General features: G+C 51.5%; 2 protein-coding genes and 1 long non-coding RNA gene across 6 annotated transcripts in view; 1 reads left to right on the forward strand and 2 right to left on the reverse strand.

Moving 5' to 3' along the window:
• Tent4a (terminal nucleotidyltransferase 4A) overlaps positions 1-14,713 on the reverse strand; it is a 36,285-nt gene extending 21,572 nt beyond the window's left edge. For 2 of the 4 annotated variants that reach the window (XM_030247220.1, XM_006517187.1), the window contains exon 1: positions 13,965-14,713. In XM_030247220.1, the coding sequence (XP_030103080.1) occupies positions 13,965-14,659 (695 nt within the window). In that variant the 5' untranslated portion in view covers positions 14,660-14,713. The remainder of the gene's footprint in view (positions 1-13,964) is intronic. The other 2 variants (NM_001169131.1, NM_198600.2) reach the window with 1 other exon arrangement.
• Positions 14,714-14,791: 78 nt separating this feature from the next.
• A930018O16Rik (RIKEN cDNA A930018O16 gene) lies at positions 14,792-15,928 on the forward strand. The gene has a single exon (XM_011244606.3). It carries the CDS (start codon positions 14,792-14,794, stop codon positions 15,671-15,673), a length of 882 nt encoding a protein of 293 aa, XP_011242908.3. The 3' UTR covers positions 15,674-15,928.
• Positions 15,929-23,870: 7,942 nt separating this feature from the next.
• On the reverse strand, positions 23,871-24,546 carry A530095I07Rik. The gene is made up of 2 exons (XR_001780994.2): positions 24,056-24,546; positions 23,871-23,924 (listed from the first exon to the last, which is right to left on the reverse strand). It is a non-coding gene; the product is annotated as an RIKEN cDNA A530095I07 gene (long non-coding RNA).
• Between the last annotated feature and the right edge of the window lie 925 nt (positions 24,547-25,471).

Raw genomic sequence — 25,471 nt, forward strand, 5'->3', positions numbered from 1 at the left:
TCCTCAGTTCCTCAGCTGTTAAGTTATTCTTTCCCCTCTACCAACTTCTTCAGTGGTTACTGTTGCTGCTTTCAGACATGATCTTACTCCATAGCTGTGCTGACCTGAAACTTGCTATGCTGGCCAGGCTGGACTTGAACTCACATAGATGCACCTGCCTTTGCCTCCCTAGTGCTAGCGTTAAAGGTGTGGCCCACTACACCCAGTCTCAAAAAACTTTAAAATCAGTAAGTTTCTGAGACCAAAACCCTTCACTTCAGGAACCATTTTTGCCAGAAAATAAAACAATTCTCCCCCCCCCCCACACACACACACATGCCAAGCTAACAGTTAAAGCTAACAGCAGCAGGTTAGTAGGACCAAGTAGCATACACAGAGCAGCCAGGACAGGAGGGTCTTGCAGCTTTCTTTGACACAAGTACAACTGACCCACTGTGCTGAGCTGTAGGGGCCTCTTTATTCATCAGAAGGAATGAGCTGCTGAGCAAGGCAAGCACAAGTACCTATAGAAGAATAAGTGAGCTGCTTCCACAACTCTGAGGGCGGGTAATCTTCTTTAAAGCATCATTAAATGGCATGGTTAATGAACTAATTATAAATCACTTTTATTTAATTATGTCACAAGGTAACTAGTATCTGAACAAATTAGAAAACCTTGCCTCAGACTATCAAACGTGCTTTTTAAAAAAAAACAAAAAACAAAAAAAACACAAAAAACAAGAAAACCCTGCAGTCTCAAAATAAGTGGAAGGCTGTAGGCTGGAACGGAGCCTATGGGTGTTTAGGGGACTCCCACTAGATGTTCTGAATAGCTACAAGAATCTTTCTGGTACCTATCTTCTACACAGGGCTCTAAATGGTATAGAGAGCACGGCTCTGAAGGAAGGTGGAGTGGGGTGCACATGACTGCTCTACCGCATAGGACAAGCTTGGCCTGAGAAAGCTGAAGAGAGAAGGAAGATCTCTGTGCAGCAGCTACTCCCTGGGCAGTCAGGAGAGGCTAGGGTTAAAATGGTGTTGCTGTGATAAAACCCTCATCAAAAGCAGCCTGGGGAGAAAGGGGTTTATGTGGCTATACTTCTAGGTCGCAGCCCATCACTATGTGGCCTGCACCTCTCCAGGTTGCAGTCTATCATTGAAGGACATCCAACAGCAAGAACTCAGCAGACCTGAAGCAGGGGAATGGTGCTTGCTGGTTCACTGAGGCTCACGCTTAGGTAGACTTCTCATATAGCCCAGGACCACCTGCCCAGATAACAGTGTTTGTCTTGTACAGAGTGGGGTCCCTCTCACATAATTAACAAGAAGCCAAGTCTCCACAGACAAGCCCACTGACCAGTCTGGTCAAGTTTACAGTAAAAGCTAATTACAACAGGTTAATACACAAGATAAGAGAGGGAGGGCTCGAGCCGAGCGTGGTGGCGCATGCCTTTAATCCCAGCACTTGGGAGGCAGAGGCAGGCGATTTCTGAATTCGAGGCCAGCCTGGTCTACAGAGTGAGTTCCAGGACAGCCAGGGCCATACAGAGAAACCCTGTCTCGAAAAAACCAAAAAAAAAAAAAAAAAAGGGAGGGCTCCTCAACTTTCTGATCAACATTACCAATCTGGACTCTGAACAGATAGATGTCTAAGAGCCTTCCAGAGCCTAACGAGGGAGGGGTTCTAAGAGGCTCTATGTGCATGCTCCAAGACTCAAGACTATGCCCCAGGCAGAGCAAGCCCCAAGGGCACCGAGAAGCCACTTTCAGGCAAAGCAAGAGCATCACTTCTCAACAGCAGGTAGGCCATGAACAAAGCGTTAACTAGAGTACGCACTTCCTGCCGCAGTGCTAGCAATGCCTCTGACATGGCTACCTACTACAGCCCCTTGGTCTCTATAGAGGGAAGTCTGGTAAGCGCTGGACCAGATGAAGCAGTGCCAGTACTTAGGCACTGAGCATACTGAAATGCAGCAGAGAGCAGGACTGAGCCACTTTGCACTGGATATAAGGGACACATCCCAGATCCCCTTCATGCCATGAGCAACAAACTCAGACACAGACACCCATCTTGCTCAGAAATACCTCCTTGCTTAGGAAACCCTTCCACATGGAGGGTGTGTGATTCTCAATGACTTAGTCCCTGAACAGCCACTCCCTCCCTCTCAGCAGACCAGCCACTCAGCCTCCTTAGAGACACAAGCCCAGGCACTATGCAGAGAGCTCTGCTGCTGCATTCAGACTGGAAGGAAGCATCACGGCTGCACCTGCATGTGACAGGTGCTTGGGCCTCTCCTGTGTGACACTGGCCACTGAGTAGAGTCCTGGTACCACTGTCAACCACTCTGCACACAGCCCCACATACGGAAACTGGGACCAGGGCAGTAGTTTCTGCCCTCACTCAAGATGACAAAAAGGACCTTATGAGAAAAGGGAGACCCTAACAGTGGAAATTTACCAAAAATATAGAAAGAAAAGGCAGGAATTAAGACAGAGGGAGAGAAAATAACCCAACAGGTGCAAAGGTTTCTCTCAGTACACCAGTAGAGAAAGCAGAAGTGACCTGCATACTCCAGTAGTTTACTCCTGTGTGGCTCGTTCTGCAGACCAGTGAGCCAGACAGGAGAAACTGAGGCCCTTGCTCACACTAGAAGGGTCCTCCCTGGGGCTAGGGGAAATGAATAAACAGTGAAGAAATCCAAACTGGTTTCATGTGGCACAGGACAGTTGTCAGGGACTGCCTTCCAAGGAGCTGGTGCTAAGGCTGAGAAAGGAAGCAGCAGCAGCAGCTGGATTGAAACAGCAGGCCCCCAGGCAAGGAAACCCTGGAGAGAAGGCAGCATCCCTACACAGCAGCACTGAGCACTGGAGCCCAGGGCCACTCCTGTCCCCAGGGGCTGACTGTAAACAAGAGGCCAGAAGGCCTTCTAGGAAGCCCAGGGGTAAGCCAAGAGCACTGACCCTGGAAAGCTGAAACAACTCAAAGCAGAGTCCAGGTCCCAACAAGGTAATGCCCTAGCTCAGCCTGAATCTCTGCTGCCCACAATCTGGTACCAGAAGGCCAGAGAATAGTCATCCCATGGAACAGGCAGACTTTCAGATCTGCAGATGGATTGGGGGTGGCGGCTGCTTCCATAGGAAAATATCCACAGCAAGTCAGTATTAAGACTTATTGAGTATTAAAATGAGCAGGGGGGAAATATGCTGTGCACAGGTAGAGTAAGAGGGATGGCATAAGGGACACAGTGTATCACAAAAACAGTGAACCCAGAAGAGAAAGCTACCTCACTGCCAGTTCCACAGAAAAAAAATCAGAGCGTGTCCCTAATGTTGAGAAAAGTCAGGAGTCAGGAAGAAGCTGCTGGGTGTCAGTGACAGAGCCAAGGCAAGCAGCATCCAAAGATGGACAGACATTCAGACACTTGTCACCCCAGGAAGGCAAAGCCAGCAACACAGGAGCAAGGACCTGACAGAGCCTCCCCCTAGACTGCAGGCCAACTTCAGCCTGCAGTGCACAAGCATCTGAGGTCCAGAAAAGTCTGCCTCACAAAGAGGCCAGCTTAGACAGAGATGTCTAGACAGGTCAGCAATTAGTATCAATCTTCAGACCAGAGGAGACAAGGTCCTGTCTCGGAGGACAGGTGGTGGTGGCACTGTTCTGCCATGGGAGAAGAAAGCCAAGCAACCCTACAGGGCCACAACAGGCTTCAGGGAGTAGAGCCCTTATCCACTCTACAAAAAATGCATCTATCCAGTCCCTTCATAAAAAGACACTGGCAGCAGCCACTATGCAGTATGAAGAACCAAACCACATCTCAGGCAAAAACTACACACACAGGGTCAGAGCAGAGCAACCCAGAGCCCAGGGATGCAGGGCTGGCCCTGCAGAGCTACTGAGAGCACAGGACAGCACAGAGGAGCAGCACGGCCAGCAATGAACCTCCTGAAAACACCGCCTGCGACACTGGCTCAGTAAGGGCTCAATCAACAAATACTAGTGAATGAAACCACACAACAAAATAGCAAACTCACAGCAACGCCTCATGTTCAGTCAGGAGGGAAGATGCAGAAGGGCGGACTTCTCAGCCCATAAACTGAGAGCAAACCGGTTGGTGCCTTGTTAGCACGACCTTCTGCACTCGGGCTTTGTCAGTTTACATTCTCAGCCACAGCACTCGCTCTCAGGAGCCCGGGTTTCTATTTGAAACTGCACGTTTCTTACTGAAGCAAAATAAATAATTTACTAGAGTTTTCATGAAGATGATTCTAGTGAGTTTTTCTGTTGGTGGCTCCAAGTACTATCTCCAGGATCTTGGAGAATACCATCTGCAGCTGTGGTCATCTAATTATCCTGGCGATTTCTGGGTGATAGGACTGAGATACTTTAAAGCTTCCACTTTTAAAAATATGAGCCAGTTTTACCGATTCATCAGTATTTTAGAATTGGTGCCAGAAATGATGGCTCACGTTTGTAATCTTGGAAGCTGGGAGGCTGAGACAGAACAGCCTTAAGTTTACATCAGCAGGGGGTACCCTTATGTAAGAAACAGTGAATAAACGATAGGCATCAATGCTCTGAAGAGTCACCTATAAACTGTCTTACAGAAAGGAGAAGAGCCCCTCTCAAGTAGGACAGAGCTCCCTGTCCTGCTGCTGCTAGATTAGTGAGAAGTGTCACTCACATTCCTCTGGGATGTTCAAAGACCTGTCCTCAGAAGCAAAGAATTCTGGCAGCATCTGGCCTCTCTCCAGAGGAGTCAGAGCCTGGAATTCACAAGCATTGCTCCTACCAACCTCACCTCTTTGGCAAGTCCCTCTACCTAGTTCCTAGGTAATGAGTGAGCTAGGGAATCACGAGGCCTGAGCTCCACTGACAGCCCTGTGCTGTGTTGTGGTGTGTGGGTGGACTGTTTCTCTCAGTGCCATACCTCCTGGAGCATCCTGGAGGGCAGCCGGAAACACTGTATAAAGGGATAAAAAAGAGAGGCCTGGCCCAGGTGTGGGTCAGTGGAGCCAGTAAGGCTCTAGCTAGCTAGTACAGCCGGCTACAGCCAGGTGGGAAAAAGGGGAAAGAGGCAGAGCTCACTGCTAAGGAAAGTCTCATGCACAGTGAGCTTTCTTCCAGCCCCAAGCAGCCCCCCACAAGCTTCAAACTGTTCAGTAGCCCACCCTGTAGTTCAGAGTGTCATGCCAACACAGTGACCTTCCTTCCATGCCCACACTAGTGTCTCATGACTCATTCACAAGATAACTAGTAGTTATATTCCGAATTCCTTTGTTTCTTTATCATGCCAAGTGCTCTCTTTACTTTTGGATACCATATCATAGCTGCTCTTCACTTTCTAAAATGTTACTTCAATTGAGAGAAGATGCCTGTGACCAAAGTACTCTTTCTTATGCTTCAACTTGTCTCTGCCATTTCACCAAGTCATGCTTCTGACTCTCAACTCGTGTTCCCTCTCACTCTCTGGAAAGCACTGGTCAAGTGCATGGACTTGCCAGGCAAGAAGCCTGCATCTGAGCCTAGTTCTATCACTTCCTAGGTGACTCTTGGACAAAATCAGAACATCTCCTGAAAATTGCTCTCATCTCGTTCAAACGAGCTGTTTTGGGACTGCAGGGAAGCCTGGCCCTTCCAGGACATGTCAGAACTCACAGCTTCTTCACCTCTCCCAAAATTCAACCTCTAAACAGCCCAGGAAGCCAGATCCACCCCAAAGGGCTCCCTGCGCCCCTCTGCAGGACGCGGCTGCACAGAGGAAGCACAGCACAGGCAGGCTCTGTATTTGCCTGTTCTCATTAGGAAAGGCTCCGCATGAACTTACCTTTGGCTCTGCCTAGTGCTGTGCTAAATCCTCAGTCTGTGGTAGCTATTTCCCTCAGCAACAGCAATATGCACAAGTGCAGACCTCTTGGTCAGACTATTTTAGCTAATCTAGACTGGGTTTGTGCCTGTAAAACACAAGAAATATTGCCTCTGTGTGGCTTTGAACCAGGACGTCAAAGAGTACAGTGGAGCAGGGCTCACTAGCCTCCAGGAATCCTGAGCACAGAGCTGCTAGGAGATGTGGCGGGAAGCTGTGACACCTGCAGAGACCTGAAGGCAACCCATTCGCCACACCACCAGCAGCCTGCCTGCCTACTCGCTCGCTCCTGCATGCTGACCAGAAATGCTCCCCTCCTCAGAATGCTCTGGGCTGCACTGCCCCGTTCCCTGCTGCCTCCGGCACAAAGATATCAGCCTTTCATAAAGGACTTGCATTGGAAACTCAGAAACATGAACTCTAGAGCTTTCTCCATAGCAACTTACTAAGCAACACTCTTTTTACTGCAGTTGAGTTTCAATTTATTTCAGTAACTTACCAAGTTAAACTATTTCAAGTAAAACATAAAGTTGCACAAAGTCAGCACTGTTCAAACACAGGGCCATTTAAATTTTAACTAAAATTAAGTAAGAGCTCGGGAGGGTCCTCACTGGTAGACGGTCCGCCTGGCATGCTCAAAGAGCTCAGCTTGATTCCCAATGCCACAAAACAAGTCAACACATTAAAGTTCAACTTAGCTTTTCACCTGCACTGGCCACCCTCCAAGTGCTAGCTAGGACACATGAAGTGTGGCCACTACTCAGGACAGACACTGCATCTCCTCCTCTGCACAGGACTGTGCCACCCTGCACTGTCGTGGCTCCCCAGCACACTGCTCTCTTCCCTCTAAACCCACTAACTCTGTGTAGGAAGTGGCAAAGAACTCAGAGTAAGGGTCATCGTCATCCACGGCCACTCAAACCTCCCCTCGGAGCAGAGGCTAAGAACTGAACCCAACCTAACTCCAGCTGCAGCACAGCAGGCACACGGTGTACACACACACACACACACACACACACACACACACACACACACACGCTGTGACAATGGGCTAAAGTGTCGTCTGCATTTAAAATACAAGGACTAGGGGGCAGGGGGATTCCAGAACTCCCAGCTGAGTCTGAGTCCCTCTCCCCTCTCTAAGATGTGGAGCTTTGAGTCTGTAGCTTCGTCATTTAAGAAAAGGAAGAAGAGGAAGGCTTTCCTGTTGGCAACAAGAAGCTCATTTTTGGTTTCCATTTCCTGAGAGGAGGAAAGGGAGAAGGAGTAGCCTTTCTCACACATGCTGACCAGCTCAGAAACTGACTGAGTTATGTCACAGGCCCTACTTCTCAGGTGGGGAAACTGAGGTGTGGGAGTTAGAGCACAGGTAAAACCAGCCAGAACCAGACCCCCAAGTATGTGGCTGGGCTAATGAAGTTGAGTTTCAATTTATTTCAGTAACTTACCAAGTTAAACTATTTCAAGTAAAACATAAAGTTGCACAAAGTCAACTCCAAACCAAGTGCATGCTTCCCAATATGAGAAAAAAAATGAGGTTTAAAAAAAAAGAAAAAAAGGGACTAATTTGACTCTGTGTCCCAATCATGCCCACTGCTGTATCTCAGAAAACAAACACCAGGAAAAGCTAGAGTTGTGCAAAGCAGCAACCCCATAGGAAGACCAACAGTATCAACTAACCCAGACTCCACATAGCTCCCAGAGACTAAGCTACCAACCAAAGAGCAAACATGGGCTTCTCTGTGGCCCCCAGCACATATGTAGCAGAGGACTGCCCTGTCTGGCCTCAGTGGGAGAGGATGTGCCTAAATTCTGTAAAGACTTGATGCCTCAGGGAAGGGGGATGCTGGGGGGGGGGGGTAAGAGGTGAGGTTTGGGGGAGAGCACCTGCTCAGAGGCAAAGGGAAGAGGGGATGGGGCAAAGAAATCTGGAGCTAACAGGAAGGGGATAACATTTGGAATGTAAATAAATAAAATAAAAAATTTTCTAAAAGGCAAATGAGTGTCACAAGCCACTGACTCAAGGATGTCCGGGACATCCCATCTAGTTGGGCCTGTCATCTGGGAAAAGATAAGCCTGTGCAGAAGTCTTGCCACAGCCCAGCCAGCTCATGCGGGAGGCCAACAGGCAACACAGATGACAGAGACTCTCGGCAGGTGGTCCAATCAGAGGTTCTCTGACTTTTTGGTTGTTATCCAGTATTTAAAAAGAAAAGGATGCCAGCAAATAGGAATACCTTTCAGATGTGGCATGAGACTTCTCTACATGTTTTTCATCCTGTGTGTATGTTAATGTTTTCATCCTGCACTAGGGGTCTTAGCTACACTCAGAGAGAAACTAACATACTGTTTTGCATGTACAAAACAACAACAACAACAACAACAAAAAATCACTGCAAAGCTCACAATCTATGTTAAAATGCCTAAGACAAAAAACTAAAGTTTACTTTTGCATACAAAACCTATTTGTCTTTTGCATCTTTCTTAGTATGCACGTCTTTGGTTCTGGGAGTGTAGGTAGGCAGGGGACAGTAAAAGCTAACTCCGTAGAAACTAAAGATTCAGATGGGAGCTCAGGAAGAGACAAGGCAAGAATTGTGGGGGGTCTTTTTGCTCCTCCAGGGAGAGGCACATGTTCTGCAGCTGAGGCCATGGGCAAACCACCATCCCCATCAACGGAGCATGCAGATCCGGTGTGGGCCACATCTTACACAGAGCAACCATGGGCTGTTTTGTCATTATCAAGTGGCAACTTAAATGGGCCACGGTGACAATCTGATGAATGCAGGTGCCCTCATGGCTGAAACAGTTTTTGTGCAATCACGTGGCTCTTGTATAGACTTTGTTAAATGGCACACTAAAGAATGGTTCATCTGTGAGAGGCAGAGAAAAGTGCACACTGTTCTTGTCATCAATTAGCCCAGCTTCAGGGGTGACAATCAAGCCAGAAGACGGGACTGGCAATATAAAAGAGTCACTTGTGATAAGCTGATGTCCAAGCAGAGGACAAGAGTGTTGGACAAGACAACCATGGCCTCCTCTTCCCACATCAATGCTGTCTTCCTACTAAACAATGCCAGTGTGTGGCAGACAGCAACCCATGCCCAAACTTGTGGTTCTGATGGAATAGTCTATAGACCACACTGCATTGCATGGCCTGAAGACAGACCATCCGAATTGGCCTATGCAATCATGTGAGCCCTCTGAGGAGTCTCCCCAAGTGCTGAAACTACAGGAATGTGCTTATGAGCCGGCTCTGGAGACAGATGTGACAACAAGCAGCTGACACTCAGCCCTCTGCCCTGCTGAATAGAGAACTCACCCAAGCCATCCTCAAGTGACCGGAAGGATGTGACTGATGAGATAACCGGTCCAAGCCTAGTGCACTGGACTTTGCTACCTGACCACAGAAACAGTGAACAATGGAGACGTATCAAGAGTTCAATGCTGTCTGAGTCCGTGCACATGCCAAATGGGAAGACGACATGGCTGCCCCACTCAGAGGCATGCAGAGGGCATCACCAACTTCACTTTGCTGTAAGCCACACTCTCCTGGGCAGCCTTATGGGGTTAGCATACCATCCAACTTTATTTAAGGTTAAAGCAACCCTGACAGGCTGGGCAGAGCCTCTGGCCTAGCCTCATCACAGCAATACCAGCCATAGCAAGCACTAGAGATGGTTCCTGGAAAGGGCGGGCACCCCTGCAGCTTGAGTTCTGTCTGCATCATCAAAACCATGTCTCTGAATGTGAGCATCCGGGTTTACTTTCTTAGGTATACCACCTTACCAAGGCACAGCATCCTTTCTGTCCATGGTGCACTGACTGGTATCCCTGCTCCCAAAGGATACTTGGTATGAAATCTTTCAAGGTGATGCCCAAAAGCTCACATCTGTCATCAAAAATAACCAAGACTTTGAAGCACAAGTCTTAAAGTCATATTTTCTTTTTTTCCTTTTAAATGTCTACTTAAAGAGCTAGATGGGCTGTCCAGCAGTTGGGAGCACGTGCAGAGAATCCAGATTGTTCCCAGCACCCACATCTGGCTGCCCACAGCTGCCTGTCATTACACGTCCAGAGGAATCCAATGCCCTCTTCTGGCGACCGCAGACATTTGTAAATGTGATGCACATAAACTCACATAAGCACATACACAAGAATCAAATATGTAAATAACAGTATGAAAAAAAATCTAAAAAAATTTTTTTACTTAAAAATTACTTTTAAGCCACAGGTGTGTTGCTTCTAAGGGGGAAGCAGCCCTGCTTCTTCATCCAAATATCCCAGCCACAGGACGCCAGGACACCCAGACGCCAGGACACCCGGATGCCCGCCCTCCTTAACTTACACAGCATGAGCATTAGATGGTTTTTCTTCAAAATTACTCAGGGACTCCATTTTTATTTTTATGGTTGTTTGTTTCTTTGTTTCTATTGCTTTTCTCCTTGGTGTTAGGAACCAAACCCAAGGCCTCCCCAACCCTAGGGCCTCTTTTCCAAAGGACTGCGCCAGCCTGCTTAATATTCTAGTCTAAGAGAAGACTGGCCTTGTCCTCCTGGGCAGCCTTCCCCAGCATCAGCTCTCCATCCTGAGCAAGCCGTGGTGCAGCAGTTCTCCGGGACTCCCCTCAGCTGCCCGGGACAGCATCTCACTAGCCTTTCCAGTTCTGTATGGAGACTGGCCATGACAAGAGAGTGGTGCTGTTTAGTTGGAGAAGGTTGCACAGGAGGTAACACTGTCCATATGACAACAAGCTCTGTGTAGTATACTGTTCTCATCTCCCTCTTCAACCTTGAGCATCTCTGTGAAAGAAACCTCTTATGCCACTGTCACCTGCACAGGCGGGGTTTACAGCTTCCCTGATTCCCTCTTCCCTCCCGTGCATCCCCTGATGCTCACTGGAAGACAGGGAGGGAGATAGCAGTGACTACACTTGTGTTCCACAGCACAACCCACTGGGCCCTCACCTGTGCCTTCCCAATGGAGCCTTCTGAGGAAAGGCCATCTGCTTCTGTCAGAACAGCCAGGAGCTGTGCTGCAGGAGAGGGAACCTGGCTGCTCCACCGAGCTCTGACTCCCTCACAGGAGAACAGCAAAAAGAGCAGTCATGGAGCTGGGAGGGAATCACCCCACAGCCCTGAGAGCACCATCAGTCACAGCCAAGCTGTAACTGCTGACACTGGAGGCTTCTCCGGCTTCAGACGGACAACGGGACTCCTGTCGCCAAGGGCACAGGACACATTCAAAGACTAACTATGGTGAAGAGAGTTGCAGAGAAGCTGCCCACTGTAGGCACACCTGGGAGGACACAACCTTCAGAGTCAACTCAAGTCATGGGGCTGCAGGTGTATGCAAGGGCTGGGGCCTCCCCTGTCCATCTGCACTCCTGCAAGACACCAGGGAGGTCAGGACCACACTCCAATCCTCACTTCCAGGGGAATGCTCTTTACTTTTAACCCAAAGCAGCTTCTAAAGCCACTGAGACTGCCCAGGACTAAGGAATCACACTGTGGGTCAGAGTTAAGGACTCAGAAGGCACAGTGAGTTAGTTAAAGGGGGGAGGGAGGACCCAGAGAGCCTGCCCATGCCTGCCTCCATCCTAAGCAAGAAACTCATGCAGAGGCACATCTGACATTATGCCTGCCATGTCCCAAGGAAGGTTTCAGAGCTGGGCTCAGGGGAGCTCCCATAGCAGGGCTCACCTTCTCTCCTCCCCAAGCTCATTACACTAAGCCCTGTCCGCTTTCTTCATCCTACCCGGGATCGAAAGCAGTCTAGCAGTTTCCAAGGGCAAACTCCACCCAGAGAGCTGAAAGGTGCAAGTGCCCCGTGTCCACCTGGGCAGAGACCCAGACTCTCACCCCACCAGAAAACCACTCACCCTTTCTGGAGGTCTGCGGAGTCCCCCAAAGGCACGTCCCCAGCAGCAGAAAGCAAGCTCAGCAGCCTCTCACTAACATAACAGGCCCCCTCACTGTTAACTGGGCCACGCTCAAGCCAACACTTAACCTTACTTGTGTCTCTTGCTAAGCCAGGCTTGGTGCTGGCCCCACACAGCACAAGACTAGCTTCAGACAGGTCCTTTTTTTGCCATCCAAGATCAGCTCACGTGAGAGCAACCAGCAATAGTTGGAGCCACCTTTACTGTTAACATATAGGGCTCAGCTCTACTGGTGCCCGTTCACTAATTCCTTCCCACCCCCTCGAGAGGTCAGTCACAGTAGGAAACAGACAAGGTACCCTCTCAGGAGGCACTCTCTCACGCACACATGCCAAGCCAGTTAGCAAGCTCCTCCTCCAGGAGTCACCATTCAACACATGCCACCTAGACAGAAAAGGAAGAGTCACCAGGCAGCATCCAACGCTAAACTCTAGCTGGGTTTTGAACCCTAAAGTGAGCAAGTGGGGCTCTGAGGCAGGGCTCAGGCAAGAAGAGTGGCAGAGCCCAAGCACCACCGAGTCAGGCCTTCATCTCTCTTGGGTGGGTGGGGGAAGTAATGGAGGCTCTCGTGAAAGTTGGGGGCTGGTAGAACCTCATCCCACTGACCCTGCTGACCAAGGACACAGGCTAGGCCACAGTGCACAGAAGACCCCAGTCTTGGACTGCCTGAGCATCCTCCTCCAGAGAGTGGTTACAATGTGCTTGACATAGGAAGAGAGACCCAGACTTGGGGGACAGCGGCTAATCAAGAACTACAGACTTGGGAGTAGGGTGACAGGAGCCAAGTATGAATACCCAGGTGGCAATGTTCATCTGTACCAGGAAGGGAGGGTATTTAAAGAAGGGACCATGCTTGTGGGATCAATAGAAATACATGCCACCCATGCCAACTGCACCCATGCTAGACTCTAAAAGCACACCTAGCCCACAGAGGCACACATACTAACAAAACGCCACAGAAGAACACACAGAGGCTGACCAGCTTTACAGACCACCAGAGAGACCACATCAAGGGACACAACTCTCACCGAGGGGCAGATCATGCTGCTGATGCCTAAGTACCCAAGTGGAACTCTGTCAGAGGCTAGGATCCGTCTCCCGGCAGACACCATGTCCATTACAGTTATGTAACAATCCAGAAACCTCCCGTAGGTCCACGGCCACACCTGTCTCACAAAGTTCTACAAGCAAGCACTGCGGGGGAACTGGCAGAAGAAACCAGGCTCCTCCTGGATTTGTAGTGCATGCTGGAGAATCCCGACCCAAAGATCCAAGGCAGGTGAAACAAGTTGCAGAGGGGACAACTGTTTCTATGTAACACCCCCAACCCCTTAAAGAGTATCCGTGTTCCCCACAGACCTCAAACCGCAAACAGCCCCCTAAGAAGTTACCTCAAAGGAGTCCCAGGGCCTAGCAACCACCCGGGTGGACTTGAACTGGGGATGTCGCTCCCTGGAGTGAGGGGGAGGGGGGGAGGTTAGACGCCCTTTAAGAGCGGCAGGAACTGAGGCAAATCAAGCTCACCAGTCTTGAGACTACACAACCACTATTTTGTTTCTAGATGTTCAGAAATTCAACCAATAGGTTGAATGAAGAGCTTCATACTAGAAAAGTCTCACCTGGGGCAATTCCAGACCAACACCCCCACCTTGCTGTCATTGGGGACATTAAACCGCTAAGGTCCTCTGAGCCTTATGGAAAAATTTTTAAATGAAAACACCTTCCTGTGAGTTCACAGGAAAAAAACCTGAGTACTATTAGGTGGTTTTCAGAAACCCCAGGTGACGGTCTTTCTGTGAACGTCTGCCCAAAATTAAAACGTACGAGGTAACCTCAACACACACAAGACTCCACTTCTAAACCTCACTTGATGGCTAAACTGCACCAATACCAAAAACCTACTGTCTCAAAAAAAGGGAACAAAAATTTTTTACATTCAACCTCACTACACTAAGATACAGGATTTAGCCTACAGGAAAGAACACGCGTAAACGCTTCCCACTCTGACAGCCAGCCCTTGCTTCCCTGCCCTGGAGCAGAGGAAAGAAAGGAACCACTTTCTAGTCTAGCCCTAGGCCTCCATCCCGAACTGTCAATCCCCCCTGCCTGGTGGATCTCGATCCAACGGAGTTTTTAAAGTGCCCGCGCCGCTGGCAGCCCCGCGGCTCGGGCGCACTCACCCCTGGATGCCCGGGCTGTACGCGCGGCTCTTCCACGGCGTGCCGGGCCGCGCCGCCTGGGCCCCGGGGCCGCCCCCTCCGCTCAGCGTGGCCGCGCGGCTGCCCGACAGCAGGTAGTTGAGGCCATACGTGCTGGCCTTGTTCTCGCGTTTCCGCCGACCCGGGTGGAACTGGTGCTGCGGCGGCGAGCCGGCGGGCGTGGAGCCGCGTGGGCCCGGGTGTGCGTGGGCAGCACCGTCGGCGAAGCTGAAGAAGGTGCGGCCGCTGCCGGCGCGGCCGAGCGAGGTGCTGCTGGAGGACGACGACGAGCAGCCGGGACTCTCGGTGCCCGACTCGGCGTTGGACGACGACGAGGACGACGACGACGACAGCGACGGGGACTTGTGCAAGCGTCTTGCGCTGTCCGCCGCGGGCCCTAGCGCGGTAAGCAGCGCCGGGGGCAGCGCGGCGGGGCCGGGCGCCGGCGGCGGGGACGAGGCGGCGGGCGCCGGCCCCGGGCCTCCTGCTGCTGGTGCTGCGCGCCCCGCCGCCCCGGGCGCGGCCGCCGTGTCCAGCGCCGGCGAGTTGAGGCAGAAGTAGGACGCGAAGCCGGAGCCGCCACGGCCCACGCCCTGCGAGGTCTCCCAGATCTGCATCCACAGGGCATTGGCCGGCCCCTTCTGCTCCGGCTGGATCCAGGCCACGCGCGGATCCATCCACGCGCCGCCCCCGCGGGGCCCGCGTCGCCCGCCGCGCCCCGCCCCCGCCGCGCCCCGCCCCGCCGCGCCCCGGGCCGGCCGCGCGGACGGACGGACGGACGGGCCTGGGCCGCGCTCCGGTGCGCGCGGATGGGCGCGGGCGGCGCTCGGTGGGGCGCGCGGCGCAGCTGCGGTCCCGGTGGCTCAGGCGGCGCGGGGAGGGCGAGGGGGCCGCGGCGGCGGCGGCGTAGCGTGCGGGCGGCAGGGAGAGGCCATCGAAGGGGCGGTGACCGGCCGAGGGGGCGGGCCCAGAGCGTCGGGCCGTCAGTCAGTCACGGCGCTCCTGCGGCGCGGCGGCGGAAAGACGCCCTCGGCGGCGGCCGGGAACGGAGAGGGATGGGGGCCGCCGCCTCAGCTCCAATGAGGGGCGGGGAGGCGGCGCGGGGGCGGCGGCGCGGGGGCGCGGCCTCCCTCGCGGGCCGCGGCGCAGTGCGCACGCGCGGGGATTTCAAATCCTCACTAGACAGCGCCGCCTTGGTTACCGCGCTTGCGCACTGCGCGCTCCGGGCGGCGGCGGAGAGACAGTGGCGCGGGCGCATGCAGACCAGACAGACAGGGCGGGGCCGGAGGGGCGGGTGCGGGTCGGCGCTGGGCTGTGTGGGCCGCGCTGCGCGTGCGCAGACACGCCAGCGTGCCGGGTGGAAGTTTCCGCGCCGGCTGGTGTGCTGCGGTCGCGGACCGCCTGGGAAAACGAAACCGCTGCGACTGCACCGGGTCGAGCCCCCGCCCTCCCGCCTTCTCCTCGCGTGCTCTGTACGGTGGAGTGACTGGGCAGAGCCGGCCACGCGTGGCCCGTCGCTCGCAACGCGCTCCACCAAACGCGCCTGCTCTGGCATGCGCCGCGTGCGGGCGCCACGGCCCGTGAAGCCGGAAGCAGCTCTGGTGTCCTGTGCGTTTGGTGTGCGGGTCCAGCCCAGCGGGTGCCCGCTCTGCCTCTGCCGTCCTTGGGCCTCTGCATCCGGGCTCCGCTAATTTTGAGCATAAGAGAACTGCTTCCCTCGTGGTCTGTACCACCGTGGAGCAAACCTTACCAAGTACTTGGCCCTTCTCACACTGTACCAAGGTGGAAGTAAGGGCCAGGTAGCGTGCTTACTGCCTTCAGTCAGTAGCGTTAATGCGAATGAATGTTTTATCTCTGGCGTTTTCTGACCACCGGTGTATGTGGAGATCACAGCCAATGAGCAGAGCCTATGCTTTGTGTGTGGTCACGAGTGCCTGTAATTCCAGCGTTTGGGAGGCCAAGGCAGGACGATTGCAAACAGTACACGCAAGCCCTGAAGCCCTGTCCCAGAGTGTGTTGTGTTAAATACTACGGGAAAGAAAAACAGTTCTTGTTTGAACTCAATTTTTAATGGATCTGGGCAAAAGCGCAAAAGTCTTTGCCCTCCTCCGTCCCTCGTTCCTCTTGGCTCTGCTACTGTCCAAAGACAAATTCTTGCCTCTCTTCTCATTGGTCACCTCCGTCTTTGGTCTGTTTTTAAATTGTCTCCCAGGTGTTTTCCCCATATTCCTTCCTTTGCCCCCTTTAATTTTTAACCCACTCAGCCGGTGATCCCAGCGTCTGATATGTCCACGCATATATGCATACATATTTAAGTTGTTACTTTTAAGAAATCAGATCGTCTATCGCCTCAGAATGTTACTGGAGCTTACTCTCTCACTGATCAAAATGTAACAGCCTTGCTAACCTGCCAGACTCCACCTAGTCTTTCCCCATTTTCTCCAGGTTGTCCCAAAACCTCATACGCACCAGCAGCAAGTGTGAGGCACACTCCTGCCCCAGAGCTTTTACACTGGGTCTTACAGCTTCCCCATTTCTTTCCCTGATTTTACTGATTCGGGCACTCAGAAAGCAAGTTTGCTCCTCCACAGTTCTGGATGTCGGCAGCCATGATGTCTCAGAAGGTTTGTACAAGGAAAATTACCCTGCTTCCTGCTTTCCTCCAGGTGTCTATTATTCTTGGCATTCCTTGGCACTGCTTGTTCAGTCACATCACTAACCTGACTCCATCATTGCATGGCACTTTCACCATGTCTGCCTCTTTTCTTAGGACCCCTGGTATGTTGGATTGGGCACACACTAAGAAATGTCACCATAACCTGAGAACATCTGTGAATATCTGTTTCCTTACAAGGCTGTTCAGGCACCCATGAGAGGGGCTTCTGCACGTTTTGATTTCACCGACTATCCAATATATAGTTTTTCTGTGTTCCCTCTACTTTGTCAGAATGGCAGGCCCCCAAGGAGAGACAGGCTTGTTGTCCTCTTCTCTGCTGGACATCAGCTCTAGGACGGTGTAACACAGAAGGTAGGTCCTCCCACGAGTGTTAGTAGAATGGCCACGCACACTCAGTCCCCTTGCCAGCTTCCAGAGTCTGTCGTCTGTGCTGTCAGTTTTTTCTTCTTAGAGTGCTTTCCTTGGTTTTTATAGTCTCACGCTCTGTCTTTGCCACTGCCTTTAGTTAACATGCTCCTTTGATTAATCAGCCACTAGACAAGTCTTTGTAATTAGAGTAAATGTTTTGTTATATGTCTGGTGACAAATGTTTTATGTAAATCAGGAGCAGTACTGTACATTCATTTCTTTTTCATTTATTTTATTTTATTTTTTGGTTTTTCAAGACAGGGTTTCTCTGTATAGTCCTGGCTGGCCTCGAACTCAGAAATCCACCTGCCTCTGCCTCCCAAGTGCTGGGATTAAAGGCGTCTGCCACCACCACCCGGCTCATTCCTTTCTTTTGAGATTTATTTATTTTTTTTATTTTATGTGTATAATTAAATGTTTGTATGTGTGTATTGTAAGCTCACTGCATGTGTGCCTGGTATCCATGAAAGCCACAGAAGGGTGTCAGATCCCCTGGAACTGAAGCTACAGGTCATGAGCCACAGTATGGGTGCCGTGAACCTCACCCAAGTCCTCTGCAAGAGCAGCAGGTGCTCTTAACTGCCTCGCCATCTCCAGCCATAGAAGCTGCATATTTCTTGACACTGAGAGTAAAATTCAGTCCTTAAAACCCTGGGCAGGGAGATTGTTCCCATCAGTTTCCACAGAGAAAGAGCCTAGCACCTTACCTTCCAGGCTCGTAGGGCTCACACAGTGACGTCTGAAAATCCAGACCTGAGTTCCCAGGCTGAGTGGCTATAGCTGAGTAGCAGGCTGCCCTCAAACCCAATGGCAAAAGACTGTTCAGTTTTTCTCAAAGTCAGCCTACCAACTGAATGGTTCCACCGAAATCCCACACAGCTAATCTTGCTGTAAGTCATCTAGCAGGGCAGCCAAAGGCGGGCCTTCCCAGAGGACCACACTCAGCCAGCTGACCATTGGCTGGCAGGCAGCTTGGGCACAGAGGCTCATTACCCCGTGCTTTTCCTTATGCAACAAGCGACCCTGGCTAAAGAAGACAAGAAACAAGCAGATGTGCATAAGCTGGGAGCTGGCACGTCTTCATTTCTCAACACACCATGAACCCAAGTGACAGATACGATCTCGATTGAAACCAGTGGGTCTGTGTATAGTCTTGTCTCAGTGAAAGATGTTACAGTCGCACACATGGTATATTTTACTTATGTGTGTATTGTAAATATGGTATATTTACTGCTTATATGTCTGTGGTCTGTGTGCCTGTGTGAGTTTGTGCACTGCATGCATGCAGATGCCCAAGGAGGCCAGAAGAGGATGTTGGATATTCTGGAACTGGAATTAAAGATGGTTGTGTGCCACCCACTGTGGATGCCGGGGGGGGGGGGCAGCGACGATGAGACTAAACTCATGTTTTAATATCGTGGCTCTCTCTAATATAGAGGCAATGCATGAGAGAGGCTATGAGAGGGCACCTTGATTGTTGTAATCGAGAGAGTCTGCTCCCTGCCATGTGTTCAGTACCTGCACAGCCTCTGCGTGAGAGAAAGCCCAGAGATTCTCAGTGGAGAAAGCAGGGCTGTGTCCTGAATGTACAGAGGGTGATGAGGCTGAGGGAGGGAATCAAGAAAGGCTTCTAGACTGATAACAGGGGGGGTCCATTGCAGGTGGAGGGCTGGCGGGGGGGAGGGGGGATGGGGGGGAGCGACAATCAAGCTCTAGAACCTGCATGTGCTGACGGGCATCGGGGACATGGTGTCATGATGTGTTGCAGAAGGCTGGGGTGTGAAGGGAAGGACAGAAGGAAAGGGTGATGGAGAAAAGAGTCATGGGTGCAGGGTTTAACTAAGGTCAGTAAACAAGGCCAATGTAGTAAGTAAGCTCGAGCTGGAATGGGATGTCCTGTTGAGAGCCGGATTCTGACACAACCCTGTCAGTGCAGTGTGGGCGGGCCCAAGACAGGAGCTTAGGCAGGACTCCACCCAGCCCAGTCATCTGGGCATTTGAATATCCAGAGGTCTGGGTGAAAGAGAAGGAACTTCAACTCTACCTCCTTATCCAGGGACCTAGGGTATGGGAAAGGGTGCTTTGCTCCATTCAGTCATTCAAGATGTGTGTGGGGAGAGGGGCTCAGCTCTACCAAGTCAGACAAGAATTTGAGCGCAGCGAGCAGGGCTCAGCTGTGAGAGACCAGGGGGACACTAGCTAGCATGGGGTAGCTTGATTCCTTAATTAGATACAGAGCTCTCTCCTGTTACTAGGGCTGCCTTGAGCAAAAAGCCTGTCGCTTTAACAGCCAGCAGGACAAGCTGCATGCCAGCATCAGCCATTTTAAACACTCCATGGACACCTTGAAATAACTGTGAAAGATTGCATACAGCAGATCACCCTGGCTCTCAGAGGCGAGGCCCAGCCAGGCTGTTTCAGTCTATACCAGGCTTGTGATGGCAAGCCTCCTCAAGCCATTCTTACCTTGCAGAGAGGGAAAATGTCCCCTACTAGAGTGAAGATATATAGTCTGTAGCAAGGCCACAATTGGTCAAAAACACAATTCCTAATAACCATGACTGGTCGAAAGCAAATGGCCGGTTATTGGTCTCCCTTTTCAGGCTTGGGCTCCTGGTGAGTTGGCTAAGAAGCCCTCTCCTACCTTTCTCTCGTCGTCGGTGCTGCAACATCAGCTGCAGTGAAGACTTCTCTTGACTGGCCTGTCCTGCTTTCAGTAGAACACACTGAACCACTGACAGGACCAGCAGAGAGTGGCAACCGCGGTGCGGACATTAACGAGAGAACCAAGCATGCCAACTGACAGCTGGCCCTGATGTGTCCCCAGTCAGCAGCAGTGGCCTGGGGCAAACCCACAGTCAGACCCCCCCCCCAAGCCTAAATCTCTATTATGATGGCACAGTGCTGTGGAGGCCCTGCAATCCACTGACCCACTGGATTCCACCACTTAGAGGAAGAGACGATTGACCTTGATGATTCCAGCTGCACCTGATGCCCAGTTCCCATCTGGCTTCTGGGTACCTCAGCCCCTGAGAAGGGGCAGGTGCTACAGCCACATCCTGACTCTGGAATGTTTTTTTCACCAGAGATAGAGAACTCGAGTCCTGTCAGCAGCCACTGACAGCGGAAGGAGAGCTGAACAGTTAGTCCTAAAGCAGTCAGGACAGGAGGACAACAGGAAATAGAAAGACAATGACAGAGCAGGTTATAAACAGCTAGAGAGGAGAGCTTGCTGTCCTGGTCACTGGAAGACCTCCAGAGATCTGTCAAGTCCAAGGGGCTTGGACCCAAGGCGGGGAGCTCTTTACATTGGTCATGCCCTGTTGTGGATTTGGCTTATTGCTTGTGTTATATTAATTAGATTCCCCAAATTACACAGGAATTCACACATCTGCATTAAGACACTAAAGGTCCCTTTGCCCAGATGTCTTTGATTGGTAAATAAAGTCTCTGGTGGCCAATGGCTAGGCAAGGAGACAGGTGGCATTTTTAGGATTCCTGGGCAAGAAATGCAGGAGAGAGGAGGTTCACCAAAGCCAGGAAAGGGAGAAGATCCAGGTTGGAAAGCAGCAGAAGAAAAGGTATACCAGTCATGTTAAGAGCCAGCGAAGAGTGGCCTCAGGGGGCCCCCTCATTGGGCCTGGGGTCGCAAAGATGGAATATAGATTTTAATAAGTAATAACTCTGGAGTATCAGAAGGGAGCTGTTAGCAACTTGGAAGTTTGGGAGTGGCCCAGTCATTGAGCTGATTAAGGCTTATTAAATATAAGGCTGCTGTGTGTGTGTGTGTGTGTGTGTTTCAAGAATCCAGAGCATTGGGGCGCATGCACCACTGCTGCCGCCGCAGCCACCAGGGAGATTAAAACAGATTAACCAACTAGAGCAACAGTGCCTAAGACCCAAGGGTCTCAATACCTGAGGCTTGCATGGAATAGTAATGTCAGTGATGCTTGCTTCCTGCCTGCTGCTGCCCCAACTGGCCACTGTCAAACACGGACAGAAACAAAAGCTGCTAGGAGCTAGCCTCTGTCTTTCCTGTCTGTGACCCCCATCTAGGCGAGGCAGAACAGCTTCTCCATCCACTGAACTGAGTGGGGGTGGGGGCTCAGTGTCACCCACCCACTCAAAAATCCAGGTGTCTTCCCAACATTGCCATTCCCCTGGGCCTGGGAGTCCCCCCCCAGCCCCCCCAACCCTGCTTTCATGTGGAGGGCCAGCGGAAGAGAGAGAAATGGAGAAGGTCTTGCAGGAGCCTGAGAGGTCTGGCCTGGAGCGGTCAGCACAGCTTTCACATCCAGAACTTGGATTCGTATTCCCAAGGAAGACTGAAAATTGGTCTAGCTGTGACCAGAGCATTAGCCATAAGGACTGGTAGGTGTATAGTGCTGACTCTCCCATGAACTGCTTAGGAAGTAATGTGATAGAGTCCATGGTGGAGTCGGTGTGGAGGCAGGAGAGAGGGATGCGGAGAGCTGCAGGCTTCTGCTGGGGGACTAGGGCAGGAGGGCTCAGGTGTGAACACGGGATCCACCGATGCTGCGAGAACATGGGCTGGCAGTAGCACCCCCGAGCACTTGACCCTGGACATTGATGTCTCTGGGTGGCACTCAGTTTATAGGATGCCCCTTTTATTTCTCAGAGTGACTAGACTCTACAGTGCCGAGGGCAAATACCAGCTAAAACAAGAGCATTCGTGCTTTCCCATATTTCTTCCATATCTCCTCCTCGTCCCTCCTGGTTGTGGTCTGAGGGGACAGGAAGTGATTGCTGAGTGCCAACATTGCACACCACGGGCTGCCCTTGGACACTCCCCACAGCCAAATCGGCCAAGTTGGCAGCATTTCCTGGCCGAGATCATATCTCAGGGTAGCCCAGTGCCACACCTGGCTACTACCTCAGGTGCCAGGAGTCAGTAAGTAGAGACTCCACTCTCTAGGCAGGAAGCCTAAGTGAGGAAACCCAGCTTGTCCACCCCAGGAAAAATGTACAGAACTCCTATGGGAGCCAAGTCTGTAAACAGGGCAAACAGCCCCTCATGACTCAGTGAGGACTAGGGCCTGGGGGGGGGGGGGTACCAGTTTCCAACTTTCAGCTCTGTGTTTGGTCACACACAGCCTTGGGGAATTAGAAAAGCCTCTGACCTCACACCCCAAATCTTCTGGAAAAGGTGGATGAGCCTGCTCACTTACACTTGAGATTACATATGAAAATGAAAGGGATTTCACACTGCGGCCGGCTTTCAAGAGTGACCCCGCCACAGACCTTATACCGCAGGCAACTCTCACTCCTCTGCGATTCGGTAAGAATCTGGGATTTCCTCCAACCCTTCCAGGCTGCTCTGAGCCTCATCCTCTAAGTGAAGGAAAACAACAGCAGACAGACCCACAGCCTGCCTCCCACTCTCGAGTCAGCCTAGCTCTCTCCCCCAGCTGTAAAGAGCAGCTCTTCATTTCTGTTTCTCAAGTTGTTCTATAATCTCGCCCCACCCTTTTAGCTGGCCTGGAATTCACTGTTTAGCCCACGCTGGCCTCAAACTTGGGACAGCCTCTTATCCCAGCATCCCGCATGTGCTTACCATGTGAGCTGCCATATCTAGCAGCTGAGTTATTAGCTTTTTTTTTTTTTTTTTTTTTTAGTTTTGGTTTTTCGAGACAGTGTTTCTCTGTGTAGCCCCCGGCTATCCTGAAACTCACTCTGTAGACCAGGCTGGCCTCGAACTCAGAAATTCACCTGCCTCTGCCTCCCAAGTGCTGGGATTGAAGGCATGTGCTACCACTGCTCGACAAGTTATTAGCTCTTGTCCATGGCATTTACGGAGGCAAGAGGAGGAATATCTGGGAGACCAACCCCTAGAGGAAAGCTGCCTTGAGCTCCCAAGTCATAGAACGTGCTTTCTCACGCCAGAGTAACAAGTTGGACCTGGAGAATTCTGAGCCAGGCAGTTAGATTGAACTGGCCTTCTCTAGAGGGACATTCAGTAAGCCTGTGGAAAGGAGCAGGCTGTGGGGGCATGCCAGGTAACTCTGTGGAGTTGCCAGGAAGACACATAGCCACTGGCAGCATACATTTTGAAGGAGAGCCACCGGGTCTCTTGGGGGAGTTGGACAGAGAGGAGAGCTTCCGGGATATGGGTTTCATGACGGCTGGAGGTCGTTCTCCTGATTTACGGTACACAAGGAAATCAGGAAATGCCCCCTACATGGGAGGCACCCTGAGCTAGTGGACATGATGGCTGCCACTGAGCACAGTTGCCAGGCCAGGCCTCAAAGTGAGTACATGCGGGAAGACTCACAATTAGTGGGTGGCATCAGGCGAGCTGCTTGCTGAAGTGGGCGTGGACTGGGGGAGCAACCTGGGAGAACAAAAGGGGTTCGGGATCAGTGCCTTTGTCTTCACGAATTAGCCATGTGGCATTTCAACCCTCTGAAGTTTTTAAGTCCGAGACCTGTGTCATAACTTTTCAAGGTTCTATTTAGTAAAATATGAGGGCCCTACTACACTGGGGAACTGGCTCAGCCCCACTAAGGCCTAAAAATAGCAAGTTTACAGACCTGCAGATTCTTTCCTCATGACAGCAAAGCCTGGCTCGGCCCGCTGGCTGCCGGGGAGCCACACGCCCCCCCCCCCCCCCAACTCCAGACAGACCGAGGCTGGGCTCAAAGCCTTGCCTGCAGGGATATTCCAGGGGACATCGAATGCCTCCAAAGCTTGGCTGTCACTAGCAATCTCATTAGCATAGGCATGGGCTGCAGGTTGCTGACAGGTCTCCTTCCTTCTGGATTTTTCTTCTGAATTTCACCTTCTTTTTAAACTTGAGTCATTGAACTGATGGCGGCCAGAGCCTCACAGCACAGTTCCTGTGAGAGAATACAGAGCAAGCAGATTGAACATGTGCAGTGCCCACAGCAATCTGAGTCTTCAAGAATGGTCAGTTTTGTTCATTTTGGGGCTGCCCTCACAGACACTCATTGGGGAAATGTCATCTTACCTCCAGCAGAGAAATGGCAGGGGACAGTGTTTAGGCAAACTCCCCTGAGAGCAGTGGGCTGCTGCCGCCACTCCTATGCCTTGAGTTGGCACTGAGGGGGCATCTGCGCTTTCAGGAGTGTGTCGGTCCCACAGAGGAACTCTGGGCCTCGCCGGGTGTGCGCTCTGCCCTGCAGCAGTAGTCCAAGATCTTGATAGTCCAGGCAGGTGTCCAAGATGACAAATTCTCCACAAAAAGGACTGAGGTTGGTTGCGGCTACCCTGGGCCATCCGCTCTCCTCCAGCCCCTCCTCCATACACACTAGAGAAGGATATGGGCTGGGTGTTGGGGTAGCGCCCCGTGAAGTAGGGGATCCTCGGCTTTCTAGAGGGTAGCCAGTGTGTTTGACAAAGCAACGGCATGCTTTGAAATCCCTGCTCTGTACTGTTATGTGCCTTGATAAATTGACTTTTGCTCATTTCTGCTGTAGAGAACAGCACCCCCACCCCCACCCCCACCCCCACCCCCTCTGGTCTTGCCGGCTGACCAGAAAACATGACACGGAATGCTGGCTCACTCAGTCCACGTCCCCACATTCAGGTTCGGAGGGCAGATTAGCAGCCTTCCTCAGTCTCATGGCAACGATGGTCAAGTGAAGGCCTCGCTAATGCCACAGGGATGAGGTGTTGTCACCTCACTTCCCGTCTCATGGATGGCAGCGAGCTTGGGGAAGCACTGTGAACTTTATGACGGGGGCTGTATGATGTGATCCTCCGGCAGAGATCAAGAAGCGGCAGCGGGAAGCGCTCTCCTCCATGTACAGAACTTCCTCAGGTGCTGCGTCCCTGTGGCTGGCTGTCTCTCCGCTGACCTAATCCACAAACAGGGTTCCAAGCTGGCATTTGCCTGATTCTTCTTGCCTCAATCTGGCCATCTTTAAAAACAGCCCTTAACAAGTCTGTGGCTTTTTAATCATAAAAGGATCTAAAACTAACGGATGTTCTGACCCTAAGTTGTCTAGAAACAAGGAAAGAGGATCAAGACTCAAAATCTCATATTGTCTTTGTGGGTTACTATCTTATCTTAGATAAATTCATCCTTCCACGACTTTTTAAAGGTTTATTTATTTACTTATTTATTTTATGTATATGAGTACACTGTAGCTGTCTTCAGCCACCAGAAGAGGGTATCAGATCCCATTACAGATGGTTGTGAGCTTGCATGTTGTTGCTGGGAATTGAACTCAGGACCTCTGGAAGAGTAGTCAGTGCCCTTAACCACTGAGCCATCTCTCCAGCCCCTTCTGTGACTTATTATTCAGGGCATTAGCCCATGTTGTTTTGCCATGAGGTGGGTGCTGATATCCAGCAAGGGAGGGCAGGAATCCGCCCCCTGTGACACTTTACCTCAGAAAGCCAGATGAGGACTCAGATCTGA

This window comes from Mus musculus, chromosome 13, assembly GCF_000001635.26.
Source record: "Mus musculus strain C57BL/6J chromosome 13, GRCm38.p6 C57BL/6J".
In the NCBI taxonomy this organism is placed as follows: domain Eukaryota; kingdom Metazoa; phylum Chordata; class Mammalia; order Rodentia; family Muridae; genus Mus; species Mus musculus.